The sequence below is a fragment of the Salvelinus alpinus genome, chromosome 21 (genome assembly GCF_045679555.1).
Source record: "Salvelinus alpinus chromosome 21, SLU_Salpinus.1, whole genome shotgun sequence".
NCBI lineage: Eukaryota > Metazoa > Chordata > Actinopteri > Salmoniformes > Salmonidae > Salvelinus > Salvelinus alpinus.
In genome coordinates, this window is record NC_092106.1 from 2,264,388 (window position 1) to 2,292,238 (window position 27,851).

At 42.0% G+C, this 27,851-nt stretch overlaps 1 protein-coding gene and 1 long non-coding RNA gene across 2 annotated transcripts; both read right to left on the reverse strand.

Annotated features, from left to right (window-relative positions):
- Nucleotides 1-1,237: 1,237 nt before the first annotated feature.
- Nucleotides 1,238-26,198, reverse strand: mindy4b (MINDY family member 4B). The gene is given in 14 exon segments (XM_071356356.1): nt 1,238-2,085; nt 2,486-2,666; nt 3,402-3,578; nt 3,891-3,963; nt 12,432-12,502; nt 12,656-12,721; nt 13,067-13,232; nt 15,201-15,298; nt 16,684-16,803; nt 20,118-20,297; nt 25,384-25,411; nt 25,596-25,726; nt 25,729-25,767; nt 26,094-26,198. Coding segments are annotated over 14 exon segments (1,578 nt in total). The 3' UTR covers nt 1,238-1,942.
- On the reverse strand, nt 3,986-6,572 carry LOC139547563 (uncharacterized). The gene is made up of 3 exons (XR_011669543.1): nt 6,375-6,572; nt 5,893-5,956; nt 3,986-5,743 (listed from the first exon to the last, which is right to left on the reverse strand). It is a non-coding gene; the product is annotated as an uncharacterized lncRNA (long non-coding RNA).
- Nucleotides 26,199-27,851: the final 1,653 nt, after the last annotated feature.

Below are 27,851 nucleotides of genomic sequence, written 5' to 3' on the forward strand. Positions count from 1 at the left end.
CCTCCTCACTGAGGGTGAGAGGGAAGCATACTGTATACACACCTTGAAATTGCACCGTGGATGCCACTTTCTCCATGGCCAGGTTCCGGATGTTTGGGGTGAGTGAGCCCCTGCACATCGAGCAGCTGCTCAGCTTCTGCCGACATTGGTTGCAGACTAGATGGTCAGCTCCTAACTGCAGGATCAGAGATAGAACATAGTCGAAGCACACAGTACACTAGAGACGGAGGGGAGTTCGTGCTGCTGCAGGGACACTGCACCCTGTTCAGGGATGAGGCCCGCCGTTTGGTTGTATCGTCTGGGTGGCCGGTGAGGGCGAGAGATGCTCTTTGATGCAGGTCTTGGCACGGGTACTATAATGGACGGGCCACTCATCGTTGGTAAAAGAACTCCCAAAGTTGCTACTGATTTGGCTGACAACCATGAATATCTAAGATGTAAACAATGTTTAATTTCAACAGTCAGGAGACTACTGATATCACTCACTCAGCTGCGCGATTCCTTATTAAAATCACCAAGGACATGAAAATTATATTGCAATAGCGTCTAATTTCGTCAATATCGTCATCTTTCTCATGATTATGGTGGACATATTTAATTCCCAGGTTGTACAGTATTTTCTCTCAATGGACTTCCACGGCTGCGTTTAGACAAGCAACCCAATTCTGATCTTTTTTTATTTTTACTTATTGGACTTTTGACCAGTTAGATCAGGCCTGAAAAACATCTGGTGTCAAAAAATTTGATGTGATTGGTCAAAAGACCAATTAGCGGACAAAAAAGATCTGAATTGGGCTGCTTGTGTAAACAAGGCCCACGGCAGGAGGATTACACAAGAAAGTAGGCCTATAGTTTGAGTGTGTACAGTCCCCGCCCAACAGTTAGACCTATTGTGTTTGTGTAATGAAATGTAATGTAAAATTGCAAAGTAAGGGATAATTTTCTTTCAATATTTTGTAGCCTGGTTATAGACCTATTGACATACAGAGTAACAACATTGCAAATATTGTCAGATTCATTGTCTGACAAGACTGCATAAAGGGAACATAGTACACATACAGTATACCCTACAATCACTTTTTTTACTTTAACATACAGTGCATTCGGAAAGTATTCCGACCCTTTGACTTTTTCCAACTTTTGTTACATTACACCCTTATTCTAAAATGGATTGTAAAAAAATCCTCAGCAATCTACAGACAATACCCCATAATGACAAAGCGAAAACAGGTTTAGACATTTTACCAAATTTATTACAAATAGAAAACAGAAATACCTTATTTACATAAGTATTCAGACCCTTTGCTATGAGACTCGAAATTGATCGTCCTTGAGATGTTTCTACAACTTGATTGGAGTCCACAGTTAAATAAAGGTTAAATAGAAAAAAAACACCTGTGGTAAATTAAATTGATTGGACATGATTTGGAAGGGCACACAACCGTCTATAAAAGGTCCCACAGTTGACAGTGCATGTCACAGCAAAAACCTATGATGGTCAACAACATTGAAAGTATAGTTCTATTTTACAGAACATCTTGTAAAAAAGTACAATAGAATGCCTGACAAATATTACACAGTAAGAAATTCTTTACATTGACCTCTTATCTTTCTATGACCGGGATCCGATCGCGTTTTATCGATAACGCTCCATTTAAAGGTAATTTCCGATTGAGCTGACATACTGTATATGCAGTGTTTACTGTGAACGCAGGAATATAGCCATTAAATGGTGCATTTCCGCAAAGCATGATAGGATTGAATCCCGGCCTAAGCTGTAAAAGTTGCAAACACACTTTTTGTGTTTTCGGCTGGAACTGAACATTTAGTTGCTTTCTTGAATGGGTTGGTAGCATAAGGGCGCCTTCAAACCAGACAAACGAATGCATTAAAAAAATTATTAGGAATCCAGAACATTACGATCATCAAGTATCTTCCCTGGTCAGAAAAAAGGCATGGTTCCGTTCCAGTCGATGGCAGCTCCCTCCCATTTGGTCCTAATGGCCATCTCTACAGAGGGAAACCTCTTCTCTGGGTCTCCCTGGGTGTCCTTGATCCCTACCTCCCAGTGGTGGGAGTGAGTGTCTGTAACAAGAGAGGTGTTAATTAACAGTAAAGACACGAGTGCTGAATCCCAAATCAACCCCTAGCCCCTAACCTCTAGGCACTTGTATAGATCTGAGAGGATTGAATAAGCAATAATAAGCTAATAATAATATATTATATAATAGTATATATATAATAGTATTAATAGTAAGCAGGGAATAATTCTGGGCCCTATGCCCATTGTTATTTGTGAGATGACACTCAAGCCATCATTTAGCTTTGATAAGCAAAAGTGTAATCACTTAGACCTATAGATTATTAAGATGCAATAAAATTCACATTACACATTATATTATACTCAATATTGATACTGAGGGGTACATGTATGTGAATATATCAAATGGTAGTCAGAGATACAGATACATGTAGTCCACCCTACCGATGGTCAGCAGGGCTGTGCTTTGTTGCGATGGCTGGCCATTGTAGAAGTACATGTGGAACAAGTGCTCCATCTTCCAGTCAGAGAGCAGGGAGCGGTTGGGACTGAAGAGGACGCTGTAGGTGCCATTGATACTGCACACCCAAATTGGCAACCTTGGTGTTTTCAGCATGCTTCCAACCTAGAGGGCGCCATAGGGCACAGATGAGAGATCTACACCTGGACCCATATTTACAAAGCGTCTCAGAGTAGGAGTGCTAATCTAGGATCAGGTCCCCCATGTCCATGTAGTCTTAAGCTTTGTTTAAATTGGGGAGACCTGGTCTAAAAAGGCAAACTTGATCCTCGATCAGCACTCCTACTTTGAGACGCTTTATGGATATCGGCTTAGAGCAGTGCATCTCATCCTTTTTTGGTGCAAGGGACCAGCAAGCTATGATCCTGCGTCTTTGGAGGACTGTAGATCAAAATGAACACTGTAGAACTGACAAAATCAGTGTCAACTAAGCATCTGGGGTTCCCGATTAGCAACATCCTAAGGACCGGTGCCCGGGCCATGGACCAGGGATAGAGAAACACTGATCTAGGAGATCTATTGAGTCATTTCTAGTAGCTCAGCCTCAGCCCTTAAATGACTAATGAAATATCAAAGGATGAGCTAAGAAAGTATTAACAGTTTAGTGCCTGTGGGACCACCATGTTAACTTTGGAAGAGGGATGCTGATCAACAGATCAAAGTTTGACAGGCAGACAGACAGACGAACAGATAGACTGTAGAGCTGCAGATGCAGTGTCAGCAGCAGGTTAGTGTCTCATGACAAAATTAATAATTAGCTGGCGAGTGCGCACAAGATTCGGTTCTGGGTGCTGAGATTAGCAGCAGTTATGAAAAGACAGGAAGGCACTGTTACTGTACCATGGGCAGCTTTGTACGTTCCATCAGCTCGCGGCTCCAGTGCAGGTAGCCTACGGCGCTGCGAGCCAGGACCCCGTGTAGGGGCTTCTCCAGAGGGCTGCCGTCTTCACCACACTGCAGAGTTCCATTGAATACATTGGGACTGGCTCGGCCAGTTAGCAGCAGATTCATCAGTGCCTGGTGAATACATAGGGACACAGCAGACGCATGATGCTTGTGTGATGGCTAAGCCATATTCCAATAGCAATTTACTGTATATAAAGATATAATGGAATCCGTTTTTGCACAATAACACATTTATGCCAGGAGGTCTATCTTGAGGGAGGGCATAAAGTAGGCTCCTTCAAACTGCTGTGCTGCCTGCAGCTATCAACTGTTGATAAAGCAAGGTGTTACTGCTATAGCAACTGTTGATAAAGCAAGGTGTTGTTTGTACATGAAGCCCACAAGCAAGAGTATGGCCCACAAAGAAACACTCTTCACACTTACCTGACGACACACAAAGTTGCCAAGGCTCAAATGGAGCAAGTGAGAGGTGGTACAGTCAAGATCCTCCCTCAACCTTTCAAACAAGATGCCTTGATTTAGTTAGTGAGTTAAGTCTTTTCTCTCCAAAAATGAGATTAATAGAAAATGTCAAGATTATTCAATTATATTGTTGTCAGGGTGGTGTGTAACACCACAAAGTCTTTCTTACATGGAACATATTGTATTAACTGTCTTTACATTCCCAGAATTATACACAAACCACGATGCACCTATCATTAAATGGTTGGTGCATTGTGGCTGTTGCTAAGGATCGCAAGTGTCAAACGCACGTTAGTTTGCAATTTCGTCATGTAAAAACTGGCACACTAGCATTTTTCACCCCTTACACCAGGCTCGGGAATTTACCTGTAACATCAGGACCCAGATTCACAAAACTCTATACTTAAGAAGAAACTTGGAAATATGTGAGGTGTGACCTTAAAAATGTGCGCCAACATGCCAATTTCAGTCAGCACAACTAGGAATATTTAAGGTCGACCAAAAGCTGGACTTAGTGGTAACGCAATAAGGTTAAGGCATTGCTTTTGCCAGAGGTCCACAGCCTTATGTAACCATTTTATAAAAACATCACAAGCAGCAAAACAGTTTGCATTTACCTTTTTTATTTTTTTGGACATTCATATTGGCCAGCTTCTGTGAAAAGTTTGGAGTCATAATGTGTGATACCCTTTGCATGAAAGGTGTCAGTGACTGCACTATAAGAAGCCTGTTTAGCAACATCAAGTTATTTAAAAAAGACTGCTTATTGTTTTTCATTAATCATTTTGTAAAAACAAATGCATCTTCCACTTTCCTCTTTTGGACCTACAGTAACTGTCAAATTGTGGGAATTCCGATCGCTGTGCGTGGTGCTGAATCCACTTGTAGGCTATATTTGCCTGTTTGTTTACCTTTCATGTGGAAAAGTCATACTAGCCATATCAACGCTGATGTTAGGCTATACTGTATATTTATTTGGGAGCAGTATAATGGTGAGTGTACATTACCCCTTTATATTGGATATTTTTCCAGCTCCTATGAAAAGTATGGATGTGCGTAAAACCCTCCATAGACTAAGTTGTCTTAATATTATATGCCCACGGGGAGCCAATATGGTGCCTGGAACTGTATTTAGACAGCCTATTTAAAAAGTTGTTTCATTTTATTAGTGAATGATTGTCTTTTTAGGTCTTATTAATAGTGAATTTAATCTTGCTTATTGAAGTTGGGCATGTCCATGGCTCAGACATAATGCATTTTACAGTAGTCCTATATCAGTGCAAACAGAGGAAACATGCCTAAAGGGGGCACAGGAGCATGTGCCCCCTCAGGTTTGTCCTGTTAAAATATACACACACACTACCGGTCAAAAGCTTTAGAACACCTACTCATTCAAGAGTTTCTTTATTTTTACTATTTTCTATATTGTAAAATAATAGTGTAGACATCAAAATAATGAAATAACACATATGGAATAATGTAGTAACCAGAAAAAGTGTTAAACAAATCTAAATATTTTATATTTGAGATTCTTCAAATAGCTACCCTTTGCCTTGATAACAGCTTTGCACACTCTTGGCATTTTCTCAACCAGATTCACCTGGAATGCTTTTCCAACAGTCTTGAAGGAGTTCCCACATATTCCCATATGCACTTGCTTTTCCTTAACTCTGTGGTCCGACTCATCCCAAACTATCTCATTTGGGTTGAGGTCGGGGGATTGTGGAGGGCAGGTCATCTGATGCAGCAGTCCATCATTCTCCTTCTTGGTAAAATAGCCGGTACACAGCCTGGAGGTGTGTTGGGTCATTGTCCTGTTGAAAAACAAATCCCACTGAGCCGAAACCGGATGGGATGGTGTATCGCTGCAGAATGCTGTGGTAGCCATGCTGGTTAAGTGTGCCTTGTAACGGTTTTGACTTGAGGTTATTGTTTGTTGAGGTGCCAGGTAGGTTGTGCTTACCAGAGAAAATATTGATTTCTCCTTTTGATTTGGGAGGGAATGAGTCCCGTCTGGTCTGTCAAGTCTACACCAATACAAAGGACTCATGTAAAAGTCAGGATGGACATACACTTTTCATAAACCTTAAAACATTGGAAATAACTTTAAAACAACTGTATTCTTTTGCATGGGTTGTATTAGCAACATAAATGATCACACACACACACACAATAATATAACAAATAATGAGCTCTGGAAAAGTTCTGTACCTCGGGCCTAAAAGAGTCCAGCCCGCTAAAGGAGTTCAGGGAACTCAAGTGACCTTAGTCACCCAATGTTTGTCCATTCATAAAAGTATAGCGTAAACCCAGTCTCAATCCTACAATCAAAATATCAAAATCTTTTACCACACAACCATAAAGAGTATCAAATCTCAATACGCCTTCAACTACAACTGACCACAAATCATCATGGTATACATCACACTAAAACAAATAAAATACCGTATGCAAAAAACGTGTAGTCAGTCGGTCAGTCAGACAATCCAATTCGCCATGAAGGCCATGAAGAACCAGCGGAGACCAACTGAGATTTGTAGTCCAAAGGAAGCAATGAGTGGATCCGATCCTGGTTAAACTTGAGACAAGGCTGCAAAGCACACTTTTAAATACAACAAAACAAACGGAGTGAAGAAGCTTCGGAAGTGAGGGTTGAACACATCCTCATTCTCACCACCATCACAAAACCCACTTTTGCGCAGCTGATGCTGGCTATTTAATTGTGAATTAAAGGGGAAGCACTGAGACGGTTCAGACAAATTCAGGGCCGTCACAGCATTGAATTCTAAATAAATCATAGACAGTGTCACCAGAAAAACACCCCCACACCATAACACCTCCTCCTCCATGCTTTACAGTGTCAAATACACACGCAGAGATCAACTGTTCAACCACACTGCGTCTCACGAAGACACGGACGTTGGAACCAAAAATCTCCAATTTGGATCCAGACCAAAGGACAAATTTCCACCGGTCTAATGTCCATTGTTCGTGTTCCTTGGCCCAGCAAGACTCTTCTTCTTATTGGTGTCCTTTAGTAGTGGTTTCTTTGCAGCAATTCGACCACGAAGGCCTGATTCACACAGTCTCCTCTGAACAGTTGATGTTGATATGTGTCTGTTACTTGAACTATGTGAAGAATTTTTTGGGATGCAATTTCTGAGGCTGGTAACTCTAATGAACTTCTGGGTCTTCCATTCCTGTGGCGGTCCTCATGAGAGACAGTTTCATCATAGCACTTGATGGTTTTTGCTACTGCACTTGAAGAAACTTTCAAAGTTCTTGAAATGTTCCGCATTGACTGACCATCATGTCCTAAAGTAATGATGGACTGTCATTTCTCTTTGCTTATTTGATCTGTTCATGCCATAATATAGACTTGGTCTGTTACCAAATAGGGATATCTTCTGTATACCCCCCCTACCTTGTCACAACACAACTGATTGGCTCAAACACATTAAGAAAGAAATTCCACAAATTAACTTTAAAGAAGGCACACCTGTTAATTGAAATGAATTCCACGTAACTACCTCATGAAGCTGGTTGAGAGAATGCCAAGAGTGTGCAAAGCTGTCATGAAGGCAAAGGGTGGCTATTTGAAGAATCTCAAATGTAAAATATTTGATTTGTTTAAATAAATTGGCTTACTACATGATTCCATATGTGTTATTTCATAGTTTTGATGTCTTTACTATTATTCTACAATGTAGAAAATAGTAAAAATAAAGAAAAACCCTTGAATGAGTAGGTGTTCTAAAACGTTTGATCGGTAGTATATATACTGTATATATATATACACACACACACACACACACACACATACTACATTTGTTGTTGTTTCTCTCTAATACTTCTAGCCACCTAGCAATTTTATGAAGTTGGCTTTAGTTAGCCCAGATAGCTTCTTGGAGGAAGTTGGGAGAATGGGAACCTATTTCAGGCTATCAATCAAGTAAGTTAGACAGACTAGCTACTCTATCTTAAATCAAATAACATTTTATTGGTCACATACACATGGTTAGCAGATGTTAATGCTAGTGTAGCGAAATGCTTGTGCTTCTAGTTCCGACAATGTAGTGATATCTAACAAGTAATCCAACAAATTCACAACAACTACCTTATACACACACAAATGTAAGGGATGCATAAGAATATGTACATATAATATATGGATGAGTGATGGCCGTGCGGCATAGGCAAGATGCAGTATATACTGCAGTATGCAGTATGGTATAGAACAGTATATACATATGAGATGAGTAATGTAGGATATGTAAACATTATTAAAGTCGCGTTATTTAAGGTGGCTAGTGATACCTTTATTAAGTCCATTTATTTAAGTGGCCAGAGATTTGAGTCTATATGTTGACAGCAGCCTCTCTGTGTTAGTGATGGCTGTTTAAGAGTCTGATGGCCTTGAGATAGAAGCTGTTTTACAGTCTCTTGGTCCCATCTTTGATGCACCTGTACTGACCTCGCCTTCTGGATGATAACGGGGTGAACAGGCCATGGCTCGGATGGTTGTTGTCCTTGATGATCATTTTGGCCTTCCTGTGACATCAGGTGCTGTAGGTGTCCTGAAGGGCAGGTAGTTTCCCCCCGGTGATGCGTTGTGCAGACTGCAATACCCTCTGGAGAGCCTTGCGGTTGAGGGCGGTGCACTTGCCGTACCAGGCGGTGATACAGCCCAACAGGATGCTCTCAATTGTGCATCTGTAAAAATTTGAGAGTGTTTTATGTAACAAGCCAAATTGATGTTGCGCCTTCTTCACGATGCTGTCTGTGTGGGTGGACCATTTCAGTTGGTCCGTGATGTGTATGCCGAGGAACTTAAAACGTTCCACCTTCTCCACTACTGTCCCGTTGATGTGGATGGGGGGTGCTTCCTCTGCTGTTTCCTGAAGTCCATGATCATCTCCTTTGTTTGGTTGACGTTGAGTGAGAGGTTATTTTCCTGACACCACACCCCGAGGGCCCTCACCTCCTCCCTGTAGGCCGTCTCGTCGTTGTTGGTAATCAAGCCTACCACTGTAGTGTTGTCTACAAACTTGATGATTGAGTTTGAAGAGTGCATGGCTGAGCAGTCATGGGTGAACAGGGAATACAGGTGAGGGCTGAGAGCGCACAGTGAGGGGCCCCAGTGTTGAGGATCAGCGGAGTGCAGATTTTGTTTCCTACCTTCACCACCTGGGGGCGGCTTGTCAGAAAGTCCAGGACTCAGTTGCACAGGGCGGGGTGGAGACCCAGGGTCTCGAGCTTAATGACGAGTTTGGAGGGTACTATGGTATTAAATGCTGAGCTGTAGTCGATGAACAGTATTCTTACATAGGTATTCCTCTTGTCCTGATGGGATAGGGCAGTGTGATGGCGATTGCATCGTCAGTGGACCTATTGGGTCTAGAGTATCAGAGAGTATCAGGTAGGGTGGAGGTGATATGCTCCTTGACTAGTCTCTCAAAGCACTTCATGATGACATAAGTGAGTGCAACGGGATAGTCATTTAGTTCAGTTACCTTAGCTTTCTTGGGAACAGAAACAATGGTGGCCATCTTGAAGCATGTGTGGACAGCAGACTGGGATAGGGATTGATTGAATATGTCCGTAAACACACCAGCCAGCTGGTCTGCGCATGCTCTGAGGACGCGGCTAGGGATGACGTCTGGGCCAGCAGCCTTGCGAGGGTTAACACGTTTAAATGTTTTACTCACGTTGGCCACGGAGAAGGAGAGCCCACAGGCTTTGGTAGCGGGCCGTGTCGGTGGCACTGAATTGTCCGCAAAGCGAGCAAAGAAGTTGTTTAATCGATGGAGCTGTTTTTTTTTTTGTTGTAATCCGTGATTGACTGTAGACCCTGCCACATACGTCTCATGTTTGAGGCGTTGAATTGCGACTCTACTTTGTCTCTATACTGATGCTTTGCTTGTTTGATTGCCTTGTAGAGGGAATAGCTGCACCGATTGTATTCGGTCAGGTTTCCAGTCGCCTTGCCATGATTAAAAGCGGTGGTTCGCGCTTTCAGTTTTGCGCGTATGCTGCCATCAATCCACGGTTTCTGGTTAGAAAATGTTTTAATAGTCGCAGTGGGTACGACATCTCCGATGCACTTGCTAATAAACTCGTTCACCGAGTCAGCGTATACATCAATGTTGTTGTCTGAGGCTATCCGGAACATATCCCAGTCCACGTGATTGAAGCAATCCTGAAGCGTGGAATCGATTGGTCAGACCAGCGTTGGACAGACCTGAGCACGGGCGTTCCCTATTTTAGTTTCTGTCTATAGGCTGGGAGCAAAAAAATGGAGTCATGGTCCGATTTGTCGAAGGCAGTGTGGGGGAGGGCTTTGTATGCGTCGAGGAAGTTAGAATAGCAATGATCCAGAATGCTAGCAGCCTGTGTCGCGCATTCCATATGCTGATAGAATTTAGGAAGTCTCGTTCTCAGGTTAGCTTTGTTAAAATCCCCGGCTACAATAAATGCAGTCTCAGGATGTATGGTTTCCAGTTTACATAGAGTCCAGTGAAGTTCTTTCAGGGCCGACGAGGTATCTGCTTGGCGGGGATATACACGGCTGTGACTATAATCGAAGATAATTCTCTTGGAAAATAATGCGGTCAGCATTTGATTGTAAGGAATTCTAGGTCAGGTGAACAAAAGGACTTTGGTTCCTGTATGTTGTTGTGATTACACCATGAGTCATTAATCAGAAGGCATACACCCCCGCCCTTCTTCTTACCAGTGAGATGTTTGTTTCTGTCAGCGCGATGCATGAAGAACCCGGGTGGCTGTACTGACTGACAATATATCCCGAGTGAGCCATGTTTCACAGAGAATATTGCAATCTCTGATGTCTCTCTGGAAGGCAACTCGTGCCCTAATGTCGTCCACCTTGTTATCTAAAGATTGGACATTGGCGAGTAATATGCTCGGGAGCGGTGGATGGTGTGCTCGCCTTCTGAGTCTGACCAGTAGGCATCTCCGTCTGCCTCTCCTGAGGCGACCGCGTTGTTTTGGGTCGGCCTCTGGGATACGATCCCATGTCCAGGGTGGAGGTCCGAGCAAAGGATTCGCTTCGGGAAAGACATAGTCTTGGTCGTAATGTTGGTAAGTTGTCATTGCTTTTATATCCAATAGATCTTCCCGGCTGTATGTAATAACACTTGAGATTTCCTGGGCTAACAATGTAAGAAATAATACGTAAAATAATACATTAAAAAAACAATAACTGCGTAGTTTCCTAAGGACCTGAAGCTGGGCGACCATCTCTGTCGGCGCCAAGTGCGTAACGTCTTTGTTTCCTCTGCGCGAAACAAAAAAGCTGGCAAGGTTAGTACGCTTTAGAAAAGCAAGCAATTACTAAATGTACTTTCAATCTTTTACCCAGACTTTAGCAGAGATGCGGAGAACCATTTTTATTTCATTTAGATAAACAAGCCAGCTCAAGAGGTATGCAGAGAAATATACAGATTTTTTTTACATAAAATTAAGTATAATAACTATGGCTCTAGATTGCAGGAAAAGTGGTTCCAGGTGTTTGAAAAATACTAAATTCTCAAATTTCCACCCGCCCAGCCATCATCATGTACTTTCTCCCCCCTCAGATTTTTGCCCCTGAGTGGGAATGCTATGTTTAACAGTATATTTCCATTATGAAGCCATGCAATTATTTAGAATAATGTGGACCACAAATATGTTCAACATGTTTAGCAAATATGGGACAGGCCTACATTTTGTCATTTCGAATTGGAGTTGATGACACCGCAATACTTGCCTAGTTAAATAAAGGTTACATTAAATAAATAAATACATAAAAGACCATAAATACACAACTTGAAGCAACCACATATTTAGCCATGGAGCATGTTCTGATTAGTCAGTGAGCGGTCAAGCCTCGACACACCTACAACTTTTCCTCCATCAAAACCGAGCACTTTCGTGCCACTGCCAGCTACTGCACCCATAATTCAGGTTGTGAAAATAGCAAAAGAAATTCTGATACACCCCCGAACCTATAACGCTACTGCCAGCACTAAGATTTACCATTGCGTTAGGTTTCTTAAAATAGAGCCAAGAGTGTAATCCACTCTTTGGGTTAGAAATTTTAAACTTGCCAATATTGGATACATTCCAATGGGTTTTGGATATAAAATGCTATAGTCAGTGGTTGGCAGTGCTTGCCCCGGGCAGGAGCTCACCGGTACTGAATATTGGCACCTCAAATGTTTTACTGCTTGATCTCCTGCACATCTGATAAAATATTAGCACAACATTATTGTGGAGCTCCTGCGCCTAAATATAAACAGTACCGGCAACCAAAATGAGTACCAGCGCCTATTTCAGCCCTTGTCAAGCACTGGTAGCTAGGTAAACAAATCCAAAGCGTGGATTGCGGTCTCTCCTAGTCCATCAATTGCTTTCAGGGTGAAGAAACAAATGAGTAATTTTGTAATGTGGGTGAACTATCCTTTTAAGAAGCTCTGGTCTATTGGACTGGTGGTTGTATACCTGGTGATGGTCCTTGAAAGGATTAAGCTGTAGAGAAACAAGATGACTCCATGACTCCCCTCATCTTCAAACTGCAGGCAGGAGGGGGAAAAAAGAAACATGACACTACACAGTCACCATCCAAAACAGGTTATTTTTGTATTGGTCCAGAAACTTTGGAATCTGGGCAGCCAGTACTAGGAAGTGTTACCCACATATTAGCTAAAAATTACTTGTTTACTCACACACTGGATGTGCTCATAGACAAATTTCTTGACATCCTCTTTCTTGTTGAAACTAAAAAGCTGTAACTGGAAATTAAGAATGAAAAACAAATTCTCAGTACACAGGATGGATGTCACTACACACTAGAGACATTTGCCAACTATTGTCCAGCAGAAGGTTAGGTAATGGTAAAAACTAGAACAGTCATGATACATGAATAAAGGCGTTCCTATGTTCCTAGATGACCACAGGCTATTTCAGGTCTGGACCACTATTCACAGTGTCTCAGAGTAGAATCGATTTAGGATCGGTTTTGCCATTTAAATCATGATGAATAAGAGGGAGTACCTGATCTTATAATCAGCACTCCTACTCAGAGACGCTTTGTGAATCATGCCCTGGCATGCAACTTATGACAATGGAGGCCATACTCTCTCAGTGAAGTTGTCCAGTTTGTAGTCCAGGTGGGGGGTGAAACAGTAGTCTGATGTCACTAAGGAGATGGTGGCGCTCCTTTCCTCACCAGCTGCCCACAGAATGTCAGTCAGAGCGACGACCAGAGCCCTCTCCTGCTCCTTTTCACCCACCTCACTCAGACTGGGCAGGAGCAGAGACGGAGGGAGAGAGCATAGTCAATGACATGTCTCTCCACTTTTTCCCCCTTTGTCCTAATAATCTGTCCTTTCTCCCCAAGTGTACACTCGTTCACTCCTCCTCACACATTTACAGTTGAAGTCGGAAGTTTACATACACTTAGGTTGGAGTCATTAAAACTAGTTTTTCAACCACTCCACAAATTTCTTGTTAACAAACTATAGTTTTGGAAAGTCGGTTAGGACATCTACCCAAATGCATGACACAAGTAATTTTTCCAACAATTGTTTAGACAGATTATTTCACTTATTCACTGTATCACACTTGCAGTGGGTCAGAAGTTTACATACACTAAGTTGACAGTGCTTTAAACAGCTTGGAACATTCCAGAAAATTATGTCATGGCTTTAGAAGCTTCTGATGGGCTAATTGACATCATTTGAGTCAATTGGAGGTGTACCTGTGGATGTATTTCAAGGCCTACCTTCAAACTCAGTGCCTCTTTGCTTGATATCATGGGAAAATCTAAAGAAATCAGCCAAGACCTCAGAAAAAAATTATAGACCTCCACAAGTCTGTTTTATCCTTGGGAGCCAAATGCCTGAAGGTACCACGTTCATATGTACAAACAATAGTACGCAAGTATAAACACCAGCCATCATACCGCTCAGGAAGGAGATGCGTTCTGTCTCCTAGAGATGAGCGTACATTGCTGCGAAAAGTGCAAATCAATCCCAGAACAACAGCAAACGACCTTGTAAAGATGCTGGAGGAAACAGGTACAAAAGTATCTATATCCACAGTAAAACGAGTCCTATATCGACATAACCTGAAAGGCCCCTCAGCCAGGAAGAAGCCACTGCTCCAAAACCGCCATAAAAAAGCCAGACTACGGTTTGCAACTGTGCATGGGGACAAAGATCGTACTTTTTGGAGAAATGTCCTCTGGTCTGATGAAACAAAAATAGAACTGTTTGACCATAATGACCATCGTTATGTTTGTAGGAAAAAGGGGGAGGCTTGCAAGCCGAAGAACACCATCCCAACCGTGAAGCATGGGGGTGGCAGCATCATGTTGTGAGGGTGCTTTGCTGCAGGAGGGACTGGTGCACTTCACAAAATAGATGGCATTATGTGTAAGGAAAATTATGTGGATATATTGAAGCAACATCTCAAGACATCAGTCAGGAAGTGACCCCAAGCATACTTCCAAAGTTGTGGCAAAATGGCTTTAGGACAACAAAGTCAAGGTATTGGAGTGGCCATCACAAAGCCCTGACCTCAATCCTATAGAACATTTGTGGGCAGAAGTGAAAAAGTGTGTGTGAGCAAGGAGGCCTACAAACCTGACTCAGTTACACCAGCTCTGTCAGGAGGAATGGGCCAAAATTCACCCAACTTATTGTGGGAAGCTTGTGGGAGGCTACCCAAAACGTTTGACCCAAGTTTAAATTGTTTAAGGCAATGCTACCAAATACTAATTGAGTGTATGTAAACTTCTGACCCACTGGGAATGTGATGAAAGAAATAAAAGCTGAAATAAATCATTCTCTCTACTATTATTCTGACATTTAACATTCTTAAAATAAAGTGTTGATCCTAACTGACCTAAAACAGGGAATTTTTACTTGGATTAAATTTCAGGAATTGTGAAAAACGGAGTTTAAGTGTATTTGGCCAAGGTGTATGTAAACTTCCGACGTCAACTGTAAATGCATTGTATTGGTGTAAGACAAGTTTCATCCATATTTCTTATATCAGTCCTTTCCTTTTAAGGGAAGAAGGGAAGAGAACAAGTGCACGCTACGGTAAAAATTCCTTTTGAGACGCAGGGCTAAGACTATGGCATCCGACCCATCCATGTCGAAGGAGCAGGCATAGTGTGAAAATGAATTTGACTGTTTCTAGTCGGGTGACGTTCGATTGGGTTTAATTTGACTTGATTTAGTCAAATTTGAGCCATTTTCTCACCTTTGCAGTCTGCAACAGTCTGAGTTGGTCTGGCGGGTGAAGAGCAAGTATTTGATAATGTTCGCTTGGACCACCATTTGAATGGCACGGGATCCTCCCTAAAGAAAAAAATATGCTGTTTCATTAAAACTACTGTTGAACGAAATGTCTTGAGTTTGGCCTTCAGGAAAAATAAATGAATCATGACTTTAGGAACTTTCCCTACAATGAGTTCCCTGTGTGAGGAAGATCCGTTACAGTATCGCTAATTGACCTTCCGAGTCATGGTTTATTTCTTGTTCCCAATCTTGTACAGGCAGCCATTTAACGTTGAGTCACCTTTAACACTCAACATTAAAATCACCTTATTATGCGAGACCAGACACCTTGACACATCCTGAGATAATGGTGACACTGATCTATAATTAAGTCTAACAACAACTAGCTAATGGTGTAACCGGGATGATCTCACACCCAGAAAACAGCTTAGCAGTCTATCTCAGTTAATTGGTTTGGGCTAGACTCTAGTCTAGAGGGTCTCGACATCCGACTCACTGAAATTGGACAAAGAAGTTACATATCCCATTACCCAATGAGTCTGTTTAAGGTGGAACCTAATCCTACTACAGTTAAGTAAGAGATAGGGGTAGAGGTACATTTGATTAATGAAGACATGTACGTGTAGCAGTATGGGTCTTAGGACCAGGGAGTCACAAGGAGGGGGACGGCATTATTTCAGAACTACAGATAAGACCCCGGTCTCCGATTACAACTGTTATATAACGGTCTGATCCTTTAAGCTTGTAGGAATATCACCTGTCGATCCTCTATCTGAGATAACAACTGTGTCATCATCACATTTATTTAACAGGGATAACTATCTCTTAAATTAGACTCAGATTGGGAAAAAATAGAGGGCGTGCCATTGCAATTAGTTAATCACCTTAATGAGGCCCTTATGAAATAATCTACAATGCTGCCTACGGCTCTGTAATTCTTTAAATAACCGCATTTGATTCTTCTGGGTATATGTAAAAAAGGTAACATATCTACATTGTTAGATTGATAGTAAACAACATACAGTGCTGCCATTTCATTCATACATTTTCTAAGTTTGTTAGCTGGTTATTTAGCAGCCTCCAGAATCTCCTGGCTAGCATTTTTACTGGCATTAAATTTCATTATTTTCACTATGATGACTAGAAAATGATATATAATTAGTGTTTTAAAAAAACGACTTGGTTCTTCTGTAGGGGCTAGTTTTACTAGTCTATTCAACAATTATCCTTCAGTCAATTATCCTTCAATAATCAAAAGTCCACACTGCTACTCTTGACCAAAGTCTCTCCGCCCTGTTTCAAAGTTCCCCTCCTCAACACTGGTTGTAGCCCAATAAATCGCTCCTTTCTTCTGAAGTGTGCACTTGTTTGCTTCATAGTGAATGAGTGCACACTTCAGGAAGAAGGGGAGATTATTGAGACACACACACGGTTTGTTTACTCACTCTTTCTGCCTCCAGGGCATAGGACAGGTTGGAGTAGGGCTCCCTGAATTTGAAGAAGGACTTCTTCCACTCATAGTTGAAGACGTAAAAAGTATTGCCGAACAAAATCTTCCTTAGGTTCTGAAAGACATAAAAACACATATCCTCTACCAGAGCTTCACATCTATTTTATATCTGAATATTTCTAATCAAACCTCTACCTTTGTAATTCAACTCGAGGTAAATGTCTACTTATTTAGAGAGACAACAGTCAAAGGACAGTTTTTGGCAAATGTCAGATGGGCTGGCCCATCTTTCGCCCAGTGGGCCTGTCTCAACTGGAGTTTTTGTGCAAAGGGATCATTATTTGGCAAATAATGGGTTAGGGTCAAGGAAGAAAATAGGCCAATGTGGTGGCTTTGAGGACAAAAAAAAATGGGCCTATTAGAAATGCCAGGCCTTTTTCTGATCCCTGTCCAACCAAGCAAGATTCACATTGGTTTTGACTAGAGCTGTTATGGTGACCGTATTACCACCACACTGGCGGTCACGAGTCATGACCACAGTCAAATTCCACATGACCGTTTAGTCACGGTAACTAGGCTTCTCCAAGCTCTGATGCTGCTGATGGTCATTAGTTGCCTAAAAAAACTTGATAGACACTGATAGAGCTCCATAGTTCCTCTGTGGAGATGGGAGAACCTTCCAGACGGTCAACCATCTCTGCAGCACTCCGCCAATCAGGCCTTTATGGTAGAGTGGCCAGACGGAAGCCACTCCTCAGTAAAAGGCACATGAATGCCACGCATCCGTCCTAGAGGAAACCTGGCACCATCCCTACAGTGAAACATGGTGGTGGCAGCATCATGCTGTGGGGATGTTTTCAGCGGCAGGGACTGGGAGACTAGTCAGGATCGAGGGAAAGATGAACGGAGCAAAGTACAGAGAGATCCTTGATGAAAACCTGCTACAGAGTGCTCAGGACCTTAGACTGAGGCGAAGGTTCACCATAAGCACACAGCCAAGACAACACAGGAGTGGCTTCGGGACAAGTCTCTGAATGTCCTTGAGTGGCCCAGCTGGACTTGAACCCGATCTAACGTCTCTTGAGAGACCTGAAAATAGCTGTGCAGCTACGCTCCCCATCCAACCTGACGGAGCTTGAGAGTATCTGCAGAGAAGAATGGGAGAAACTCCCCAAATACAGGTGTGTCAAGCTTCATATCCAAGAAGGCTGTAATTGCTGCCAATAGTGCTTCAATAAAGTACTGAGTAAAGGGTCTGAATACTTATTTATTTTAATTATACATTTGCAAAATTTTCTAAAAACCTCTTTTTGCTTTGTAATTATGGGGTATTGATGACGGGAAAAAAATGTATAACATTTTTTAATAAGGCTGTAAAGTAACAAAATGTGGAAAAAGTCAAGGGATCTGAATACTTTTTTCCCCTTGCCCCTGTACCGAGACTCATGCATGATAATGGTCCATTGAAAACGAATATCACACATACAGCATATTATTTAGTAGGCTATAGTCTGATCGGTGACAATATTAGCCTATCACTTGTGAATGATGTGTTATCACTTGCGAATGATTCCCAGCTTGTGCAGTAAAGCAAGAAACAGTGTATGCCTTTTGTTGCGACTTTTCCAATCATAGTCACACACCTCATGTAGCCTAGCTCATAGGCCTATATGTTTTGATAAGGTTTGTATCACAACTAATGTGGCCAAATAACAGCTTAACTGGCATACGTAGGCGGCGTGTGAGTTTCAAGTTTGGGGAAGAACATTTTCACCATAAAAATGAACCTTTATAATAAAGCATTTGCAGTCACTTTTGAGAACACAATTTTCCCACTAATTGATTGCATTTTGGGACGTTTACACTTATAGCCTACTGCCGTGTGTGCATTGCTGCGCTTACAATATGAAGAAATAGACTAACAGTTTATCAGCATTTTAAGCTAAACATTCTGATCTGTTGCATCAGCCTCATTGCTTTAAAAAAAAAAATTGATGCGAGAGGTTGTATTAATTTGGAATCTATCGCATCCCACAACTGTCCCAGAGTGTGTTTGGAATATTTATTTATCGCACAGAAGGACAAGTTGAGCAATAGAATAGGTCAACTTTTGTATTATAAGGTCTAGTGTTTAGTCTAGTGCATTTGTTGGTTGTTAGGTCTACTCATCTTGTTGGCTGACAAAATGTAAATGTGGACAGTGCTTCTAACATCTTCAATATGCGCCTTGGAATTCGATAAGAGGGACGCTCACAGTTGCATCATGCAGACATGAATGCATTAGAATGTATTAAAAATCAAAACGTATAGCCCAACGTTTGTATCACAACTAAATAACTATAAATTAAGCATATAGGAGGACGTGTTTCTTTGTTAACTGCTCAACACCGAATAGCCGCATGTGCGCACTCCCTCGGAAATCGTTTGGAGAAAATATCCTCTCTTTTTTATTCAGCTATGTTCAATTGTATTATTCATACTATAAAATAATGCCACAAAATTCTAATAAAATATTTTTTGCTAAATGAACTAGTGTAGCTCACAGCCACATGGCATAGCCAGATCAGGCCCTAACATAAGGACAACTCGGAGTATGCTATTCTGTTCTTCTGAAATAGACTACATTTTCTTCATATCATAATGTTTCTTTAGCCCTGTCTAAAATAATGCGTTTATTGTGATGGTGTAGTCTATATTACATGGATTTTTTAGACTTTTTAAAAAATGTAGATGTTTCGAAGGTCTGCATCAGTGGCTTGTAGGATATGCATGGAAACCAGGAGATGCTAAACGCGTTTATGTTAATTAATGGTTAATTACCGTGAGACCGGAAGTTATTTGTTCGACAATTACCAGCTGACAAAATGTAATGACCTCCACAGTCCTAGTTTTGACAGATGTCAACAGAGACTGTACGAAAACAACTACTCAAAAACAGTTTCCAGATCATTTGGCTGTAGTAAAAGACCTTGTTAACTTGTTTTCAGATGACCACACTTGCTAACTCAATCCATTGCTTAAGAGGACCATGAATAAATAAGGTCTCTGTATTGCTGCTCTTCTGTCTCTGACACACACACACACACACACACACACACACACACACACACACACACACACACACACACACACACACACACACACACACACACACACACACACACACACACACACACACACACACACACACACACACACACACACACACACACACACACACACACACACACACACACACACACACACACACACACACACACACACACACACACACACACACACACACACACACACACACACACACACACACACACACACACACACACACACACACACACACACACACACACACACAGTGAAACACACAAACACAGCAACTGGAAGCAGCAGGTGTCAAGTGACCAGCTCATGTTGCTAGTGCAGACTCACCCCAGCTAACTCGGCTGTGATAGGGAGCCCTCCTAGGCTAGGAGAGACAGTCAGGGCCAGGGGGATAGAGTAGGGCACTGTCAATAGGTTGGCGTTTCCACGAGGCGGCTGTGCCGTGGATGGTGGCCTGCCTGTGCCATCCTCGCTTTCCTCCTCAAGCTTAGTCCTCTCCAGAGGCCTCTGCAGAGAGACGTGACAGAGACCGTCAGAAAGATCCCACCTTATCGTTCACAATGTCCCACATATTCCAACAACACACAATTCCTCTTCTTTGAGAAACCCCACATTCTTTAAAAGAGGTTCAGGCTAGGTTTCAATCCGCAACACCCTATAACAGACTTTTAAAGGTAAATAACGATTGAGCTGACATGCACAGCCTTTACCGTGACTGTGATCTCTGGGAAAATCTGGGAAAATACCTTTCAAAAGGTACATTATCAGCAGTCTAGTTTGCTGCTCTATAACACTCGTTGAATTGAATCTTGACATTAATCCAATCAACAAGAACCTGCAATATGATAAGGTTGCATGAATGAGATGATGGTAAACATATGGTTGAACTCTCTGTCGCTATGTGTCTCTGTCTCCATCTCTCAGCCCTCGTGGCTGTTTTGTTTTCCATTCAGTTTGGACACGGTGGCACATATACAGTGCCTTCAGAAAGAATTCACAACCCTTTTACTTTTTCCACATTTTCCCACACTGAATTTAAAAGAGATGAAATTTAGATTTTTTTCACTGGCCTACATACAAAACCCCATAATGTGAAAGTGGAATTATGTTTTTTGAAATGTTTACAAATTTAAAAAAAATGAAAAGCTGAAATGCCTTTAGTCAATAGGTATTCAACACCGTTGTTATGGCAAGCTTAAATAAATTGAAGAATAAAAATGTGCTGAACAAGTCACATAATAAGTTGCATGGACTCACTCTGTGTGCAATTAAACACTCTGTGTGCAAGTGTTTAAAATGATTTTTGAATGAATACCTCATCTCTGTACTCCACACATTATCTGTAAGGTCCCTCATTCAAGCAGTGAATTTCAAACACAGATTCAACCACAAAGACCAGAGAGGTTTTCCAATGCCTCGCAAAGAAGGGCACCTATTGTAGATGGGTAAAATAAAATAAAACAGACATTGAATATCCCTTTGAGCATGTTGAAGTTATGAAATACATTTTGGATGGTGTCAATACACCCAGTCACTACAAAGATACAGGCATCTTTCCTACCTTAGTTGCCAGAGAAGAAGGAAACCGCTCAGGGATTTCACAATGAAGCCAAACATGTCTTTAAAATAGTTAGAGTTTAATGGCTGTGATGGAAAACTGAGGCTGGATCAACAACATTGTAGTTTTACTCCACAACACTAACCTAATTTACAGAGTGAATAGAAGGAAGCCTGTACAGCATTCCAAAACATGCATTATTTTTGCTATAAGGCACTAAAGTAATACTGAAAAAGATTTGGCATGCAATCAACTTTTCATCCTGAATACAACGTGTTATATTTGGGGCAAATGCAATACAAACCATTACTGAGTACCACTCTCCATATGTTATGGGTATGCTTGTAATCGTTAAGGACTGCGTAGTTTTTCAGGATAAAAAAGAAACGGAACTCAGCACAGGCAAAATCCTAGAAGAAAACCTGGTTCAGTCTGCTTTCCACCAGACAATGGAAGATGAATTCACCTTTCAGCAGGACAATAACCTAAAACACAAGGCCAAATCTACACTGGAGTTGCTTACCAAGAAGACAGGGAATGTTCCTGAGTGTCCGAGTTACAGTTTTGACGTAAATCTACTTGAAAATCTATGGCAAAACCTGTAAATGGTTGTCTAGCAATGAACAACAACCAATTTGACAGAGCTAGTGTCTCCTATACTCCCTCTCCGGCCTCTAGGTCATCAGGCTGCTGATTATCCCGCACACCTGTCACTATCGTCTCGCGCACCTGCGCCTCATGACACTCACCTGGACTCCATCACCTCCTTGATTATCTTCCCTATTGTAACGGTTCTCATCCTCTTCGTCTGAGGAGTAGCAAGGATCGGACTAATACGCAGCGTGGTAAGTGTCCATTTTAATTTATTAAAACTGAACACTGAAAAATACAAAATAACAAAGTGAATAATACCGAAAACTGAAACAGTCCTGAAATGTGAAACAAACACTACAACAGGAAACAATCACCCACAACACACAATGAAAAACAGGCTACCTAAATATGGCTCCCAATCAGAGACAACGAGTAACACCTGCCTCTGAGAACCATACTAGGCCCAACACATAGAAATCTAACAACAGAACAAAACATAGAAAAACAACATAGAATGTCCACCCCAACTCACGCCCTGACCAAACTAAAATAAAGACATAAAAAAGGAACTAAGGTCAGAACGTGACACCTATATCTGTCACTCCCCTTGGTTCTTTCCTCAGGTGTTATTGACTGTTTATGTCGGTGCGTTGTTCGTGTTACTTGTTTCATTTATTTATTGAAACACTCACTCTCTGAACTTGCTTCCTGTCTCTCAGCGCACTCATTACAGAATAACACCTCAACTAAGGGAAGCATCAGGGAGTGTTTTTTTATTTTATTTTTGTGTCAGAGTAATGACGTTGAGTCTGGGAACTGCTACAGGCTCTCATGCCTCAACCAGATCGCCAGGCTCTCCTGCCTCAGCCGGCTCGCCGGGCTTTCATGCCTCAGCCGGATCGCCAGGCTCCCCTGCCTCAACCGATCTGTCATGTTCCCGCGCCCCAGCTGACTCGACAGGTTCCCGTGCCTCAGCTGGCATGACAGGTTCTCGCGCATCAGCTGGCATGACCGGTCTGCTCCTGAACCCCGGGTTCGTCCCCTTTGACGGCGTCTTGCGGCTGGATCCGCGCGCCAGGACGGGGTACTGTCAAGTATACTCCCCCTCCAGCCTCTAGGTCATCAGGCTGCTGATTATCCCGCACACCTGTCACCATCGTCTCGCGTACCTGCGCCTCATGACACTCACCTGGACTCCATCACCTCCTTGATTATCTTCCCTATATCTGTCACTCCCCTTGGTTCTTTCCTCAGGTGTCATTGACTCTGTTTTCATGTCGTTGCGTTGTTTGTGTTACCTGTTTATTGTTTCATTTATTGAAACACTCACTCCCTGAACTTGCTTCCTGACTCCCAGCGCACTCGTTACACCTAGAATAACTTTGAAAATAATAATGGGCAAATGTTGGTGTAGAAAGCAGGTGTGAAAAGCTTTTAGACTTACCAAGAAAGACTCACAGCTGTAATTGCTGCCAAAGGTGCTTCTACAAAGTATTGACTCAAGGGTGTGAATACCTATGTAAATTAGATTTTTCTGTATTTCTTTTTCAGTTAATTTACACAAATGTCTAAACATGTTTTCACTTTGTCGTTATGGGTTATTGTGTGTAGATGGGTGAGATTTTTTGTAAAAATTAATTTTGAATTCAGGCTGTAACACAAAAAAATATGGATTAAGTTAAGGGGTGGGAATACTTTCTGAAGGCACTGAACGACCCAGTCCTATAGCCTATCGTTGTTTTGCCATGTGACTGGATGGGGCCATACACATACTCTCTAGGAGTCTATACACACTCTCTACATGTAGTCGCCAAAAGGTATGCTGAGAGAGGAATGGAAGCAGAGAAGGACAGACAGAGACAAATATGTTGTGGAAAAGTTATGCTGGCTCTGGAGGGGACCAGCGCAGCGATAGCGGAGGTCAGGCTTGGGGTCAATTTAATTTAAATTCCGTCAATTCACATCCTGAATTGACTTTATTGCCAATTTGCGTTCTGAACTGAAACTAATTGGCCCCAACACTGCCGGAGGTATCTGTCATCACTCACATCCTGGTTCCTCTTTACCTCCTCTTGAAGGATCTCGATGTAGCCAAGTCTGGAGGGCTGCAGATCCCGGATGGTCTGTAGGAGCTCCTGGTAGTCTGTCATCACGCCACGGGGCCTCGACACCCTTAACCCTAACTACAGCACGACGATACCTATACTATACACACTCTCCACATGAAGTCGCCAAGAGGTGTGGTAGACAGGGAGATATATAGGGGATATTCAAAGAGGGAAAGAGAGAGGCAGAGAGCGAAGGATACAGAGAGAGATAGACGACAGAGGGAGAGATAGAGTAAGCCTTGCTGGGTGAGCAGTAAACTTATATGCCCCACCCAGTTCTCTCTCTTTCTCTTCTCTCTCTCCTCTCTCCGCCCCTGGTCTTTCCGAGGCAGATCAGGTTCAGTGACGAAAAGCCCTCCACACACACTGCACCACGTTGTCTGATTGGATAGGAGTGACATGCGGTTATCTGAGAAGAGCATCTGCATAGGATCCGCTATCACACTGAAAATGTAAGCTTTAAGCTAACTGACTTATGCAAGAAGTGCAGGTGAGATGGGAGATGCAGGTGTGCAAGTGCTTATGGTCACAATACGTGGTTATGGATTCACGAAGAGAATGTCATAAAACTAAGAACCTCTTTTAAATGTATTTATATTTATAAGTAGGCCACTGAGTGTACAAAACATTAAGAACACCTTCCTACTATTGAGTTGCACCCCCCCCCCCCCCCCCCCCCCCCAAGCCCTCAGATCAGCCTCAATTCGTTGGGTCATGAACTCTACAAGGTGTCGCAAAGCACTCCACAGGGATGCTTGCCAACGTTGATATCCAGTGCTTCCCACAGTTGTGTCAAGTTGGCTGTATGTCCTTTGGGTGGTGGACCACTCTTGATACACACAGAAACTGCCTTGAGCGTGAAAAACACAGCAGTGTTAACGTTCTTGACGCAAACCAATGCGCCTGGCACCGACTACCATACCCTGTTCAAAGGCACTTAAATCTTTTGTCTTGCCCATACAATCTCTGAACGGCACACATACACAATCCATGTCTCAACTGTCTCAAGGCTTAAAAATCCCTATTTAACCTGCTCTTCCCCTTCATCTACACTGACATCAATAAGGGGTCATAGCTTTCACCTGTACTCACCTGGTCAGTCTGTCATGGAAAAAGCAGGTGTTCTTAATGTTTTGTACACTCAGTGTATATCTAAAACATTTTTTTACATTTTTATGTATTTCAATTTATTCAACAAAATCAAATTTCTATTCATTGCATTGGTGAGCAATGAATCCATGCAGAGGCATTTTATAGGAATGAAATCCAGATTCAAGAAAGTTTATTTGGGCATTTTCAAGTTATTTAATGTAAAAGAAAACATACAACTTACTTTAATGATACAATCTTGTAATTCCAACCTGTAAATAAATATGATCTGATAAGTTTAAAGTAATGTGCATGGTCTTGCTTGAATATATCTTTATGCACTAGATGTGTTAAGGCTATAAAACAGCATAGACTTCTCATAATTACTGCACAGGCCTATGGAATGACCCAAAGAAAACAATCATTTGAAAGGTGAAATTGACTTCTCCAACTTACCCACGGGAGTTGAAGATGTTTCTCCATTTGTCCAGCTCTGATATTTGTCTGAGGATGTCATCCAGCTCGGTGTTGCGGTTCACAATGTCGGGATCCTCTTCCATCTGCAGCGAGGGACATAATAAAGCAACCAGTTGTGAACCCTGACGACTAGAACTACTGCCCTTGATATCTAGCCCCATGATGTGTTGGAGGGAAATATTTAGGAGAATGCTGGCTCTGTTCCAGGGCATTAGTGTGCGTTCCTCTATACTGACGGGACCAGAATGCCAGCAGCGAGAAAGGTGTGCAAAGGCCAATTGACCGTGCTCCATCTTGACCCCCCATGGCTTCTGTTATCCTGTCAGTAGCAGTGACGTCATTAGGCCTGGGCTTCTAGGACTTCAGCCTTTGTTCGTACCGCAAAAAATAATGATTTTTATTTCCGTCTGATGAGTTTCCATCACTTGCGCTATGAAATATTACACATTAATGACAAAAATAAATAATACAACATACTGCGCTAGGCAGTAGCAGACACTGCCAGAAGCCCTTGGAGTGACGTGGTGCCTGCTGTGATTGGTCGAGCATATAGCACAGAGCAAATATGGATATTCGGAACATCTTCCCGAAAGCAGTGGCAAAAAAAAGCGAGCAGGTTGAGGCAGCAGTGAATGAGGTGGAGAGGGCATAACAGCCAGAAAGTCAAAGTGCAGCAGAAGCAGCAGAGTTAGCCACAGGCTTGTGCTAGCTAACTAGTTTGTCTACCTCAACATAAAGGTTGGCTAATGCTAATAAGCTAGCATTACCGCTCAGCATCCTTAAGCTTTTGAGTGTCACTCAGAGTTATTTAACAGTATATTCAGTGAATGGGCAAGCTAAGGATGTTGATATAAGTCATGATATTAGGAAAGTGTTTATTTCCAGCGAGTGTATCGGGTAGGTTTGTAGACTCCCAGTCCATTCAAGGTGAAGGAACTCCAGAAAAATCCATGTTGTAAGACCTTTTACTCTGACACCATGTCTTGTTTTGCACGCTTTGTACAAAATAATAAAATGCAGTACTACAGGATATTTCTTAACATAGCTCTTTATTAGCTAGCTATAACTGGCATGTTCACGTTTCGCCAACCAGGATCAAACTGCCCATCACCTAACCATTTGGGTGGTCTTAACCAATCATAGCACAGTATGATATGGCGGTAAAATGCATCCAATTATAATTCAGTATGTTTACACATATGAATATTACATGTATTTGATTGGTTTCATTTCTGTAGCTAGCTTGACTGGCTAGCCACATCGGTAGCTACTGGCTGGCTAGCTAGCTGAGACCGAAGAGATGATAGAACTTTTTTCTGACTGAAGCACATATCTTCTGACAGTGACACAGAGGCCCCCTGTTGACTGAAGCTGAACTACAACATAATATTTAATGGGTAGGTAGCATAAACGTAACCACATGTAACATATGGATTTGCATTAGTATACGCTTCAAAAGTCCCAATGCAAAGTTACACCTCACTTTTCTATTTTTTTTGTTATTACATCAAACCGATTAGAATTCTGAAGAATGCCGAAGTCACGTCGGAAAATGTTTTTTCGGAGTGTGATGTAAAATGGTGGACCCTGCAATCCAGCTCTTTGCCTATAACATAAACTCCAACATAAATAACTTAAAATGTAACATTTCAAATTAAAACAAATTATTTGCACTCAGGACAACTGGTTTCAATGACATCTTCAGAAAATTTACAAGCAAATACTTTATGAATTTGTTACAAATCAACTTGCAAGGTTGCTAGCCAACTAGCCTGCTAACGTTGGCCCTACTAGCCTACTAACGTTAGCCTTACCAGCCTGCTAACATTACATTAACACTGAATAAGTCATCCAGTTGCTATCAACACATACAGTTGAAGTCGGAAGTTTTCATACACCTTAACCAAATACATTTAAATTCAGTTTTTCACATTCCTGACATTTAATCCCAGTACAAATGTGAAATGTCAGAATAATAGTAGAGTATGATTTATTACAGCTTTTATTTCTTTCATTACATTCCCAGTGGGTCAGAAGTTTACATACACTCAATTACAGCTCCCTTGCTCAGATCTGTTCAATGCTGGTCCGACCAATCTGATTCCACGCTTCAAGACTGCTTCGATCACGTGGATTGGGATATGTTCCGCATTGCGTCCAACAACAATATTGACGAATACGCTGATTCGGTGAGCGAGTTCATTAGAAAGTGCATTGACGATGTCGTACCCACAG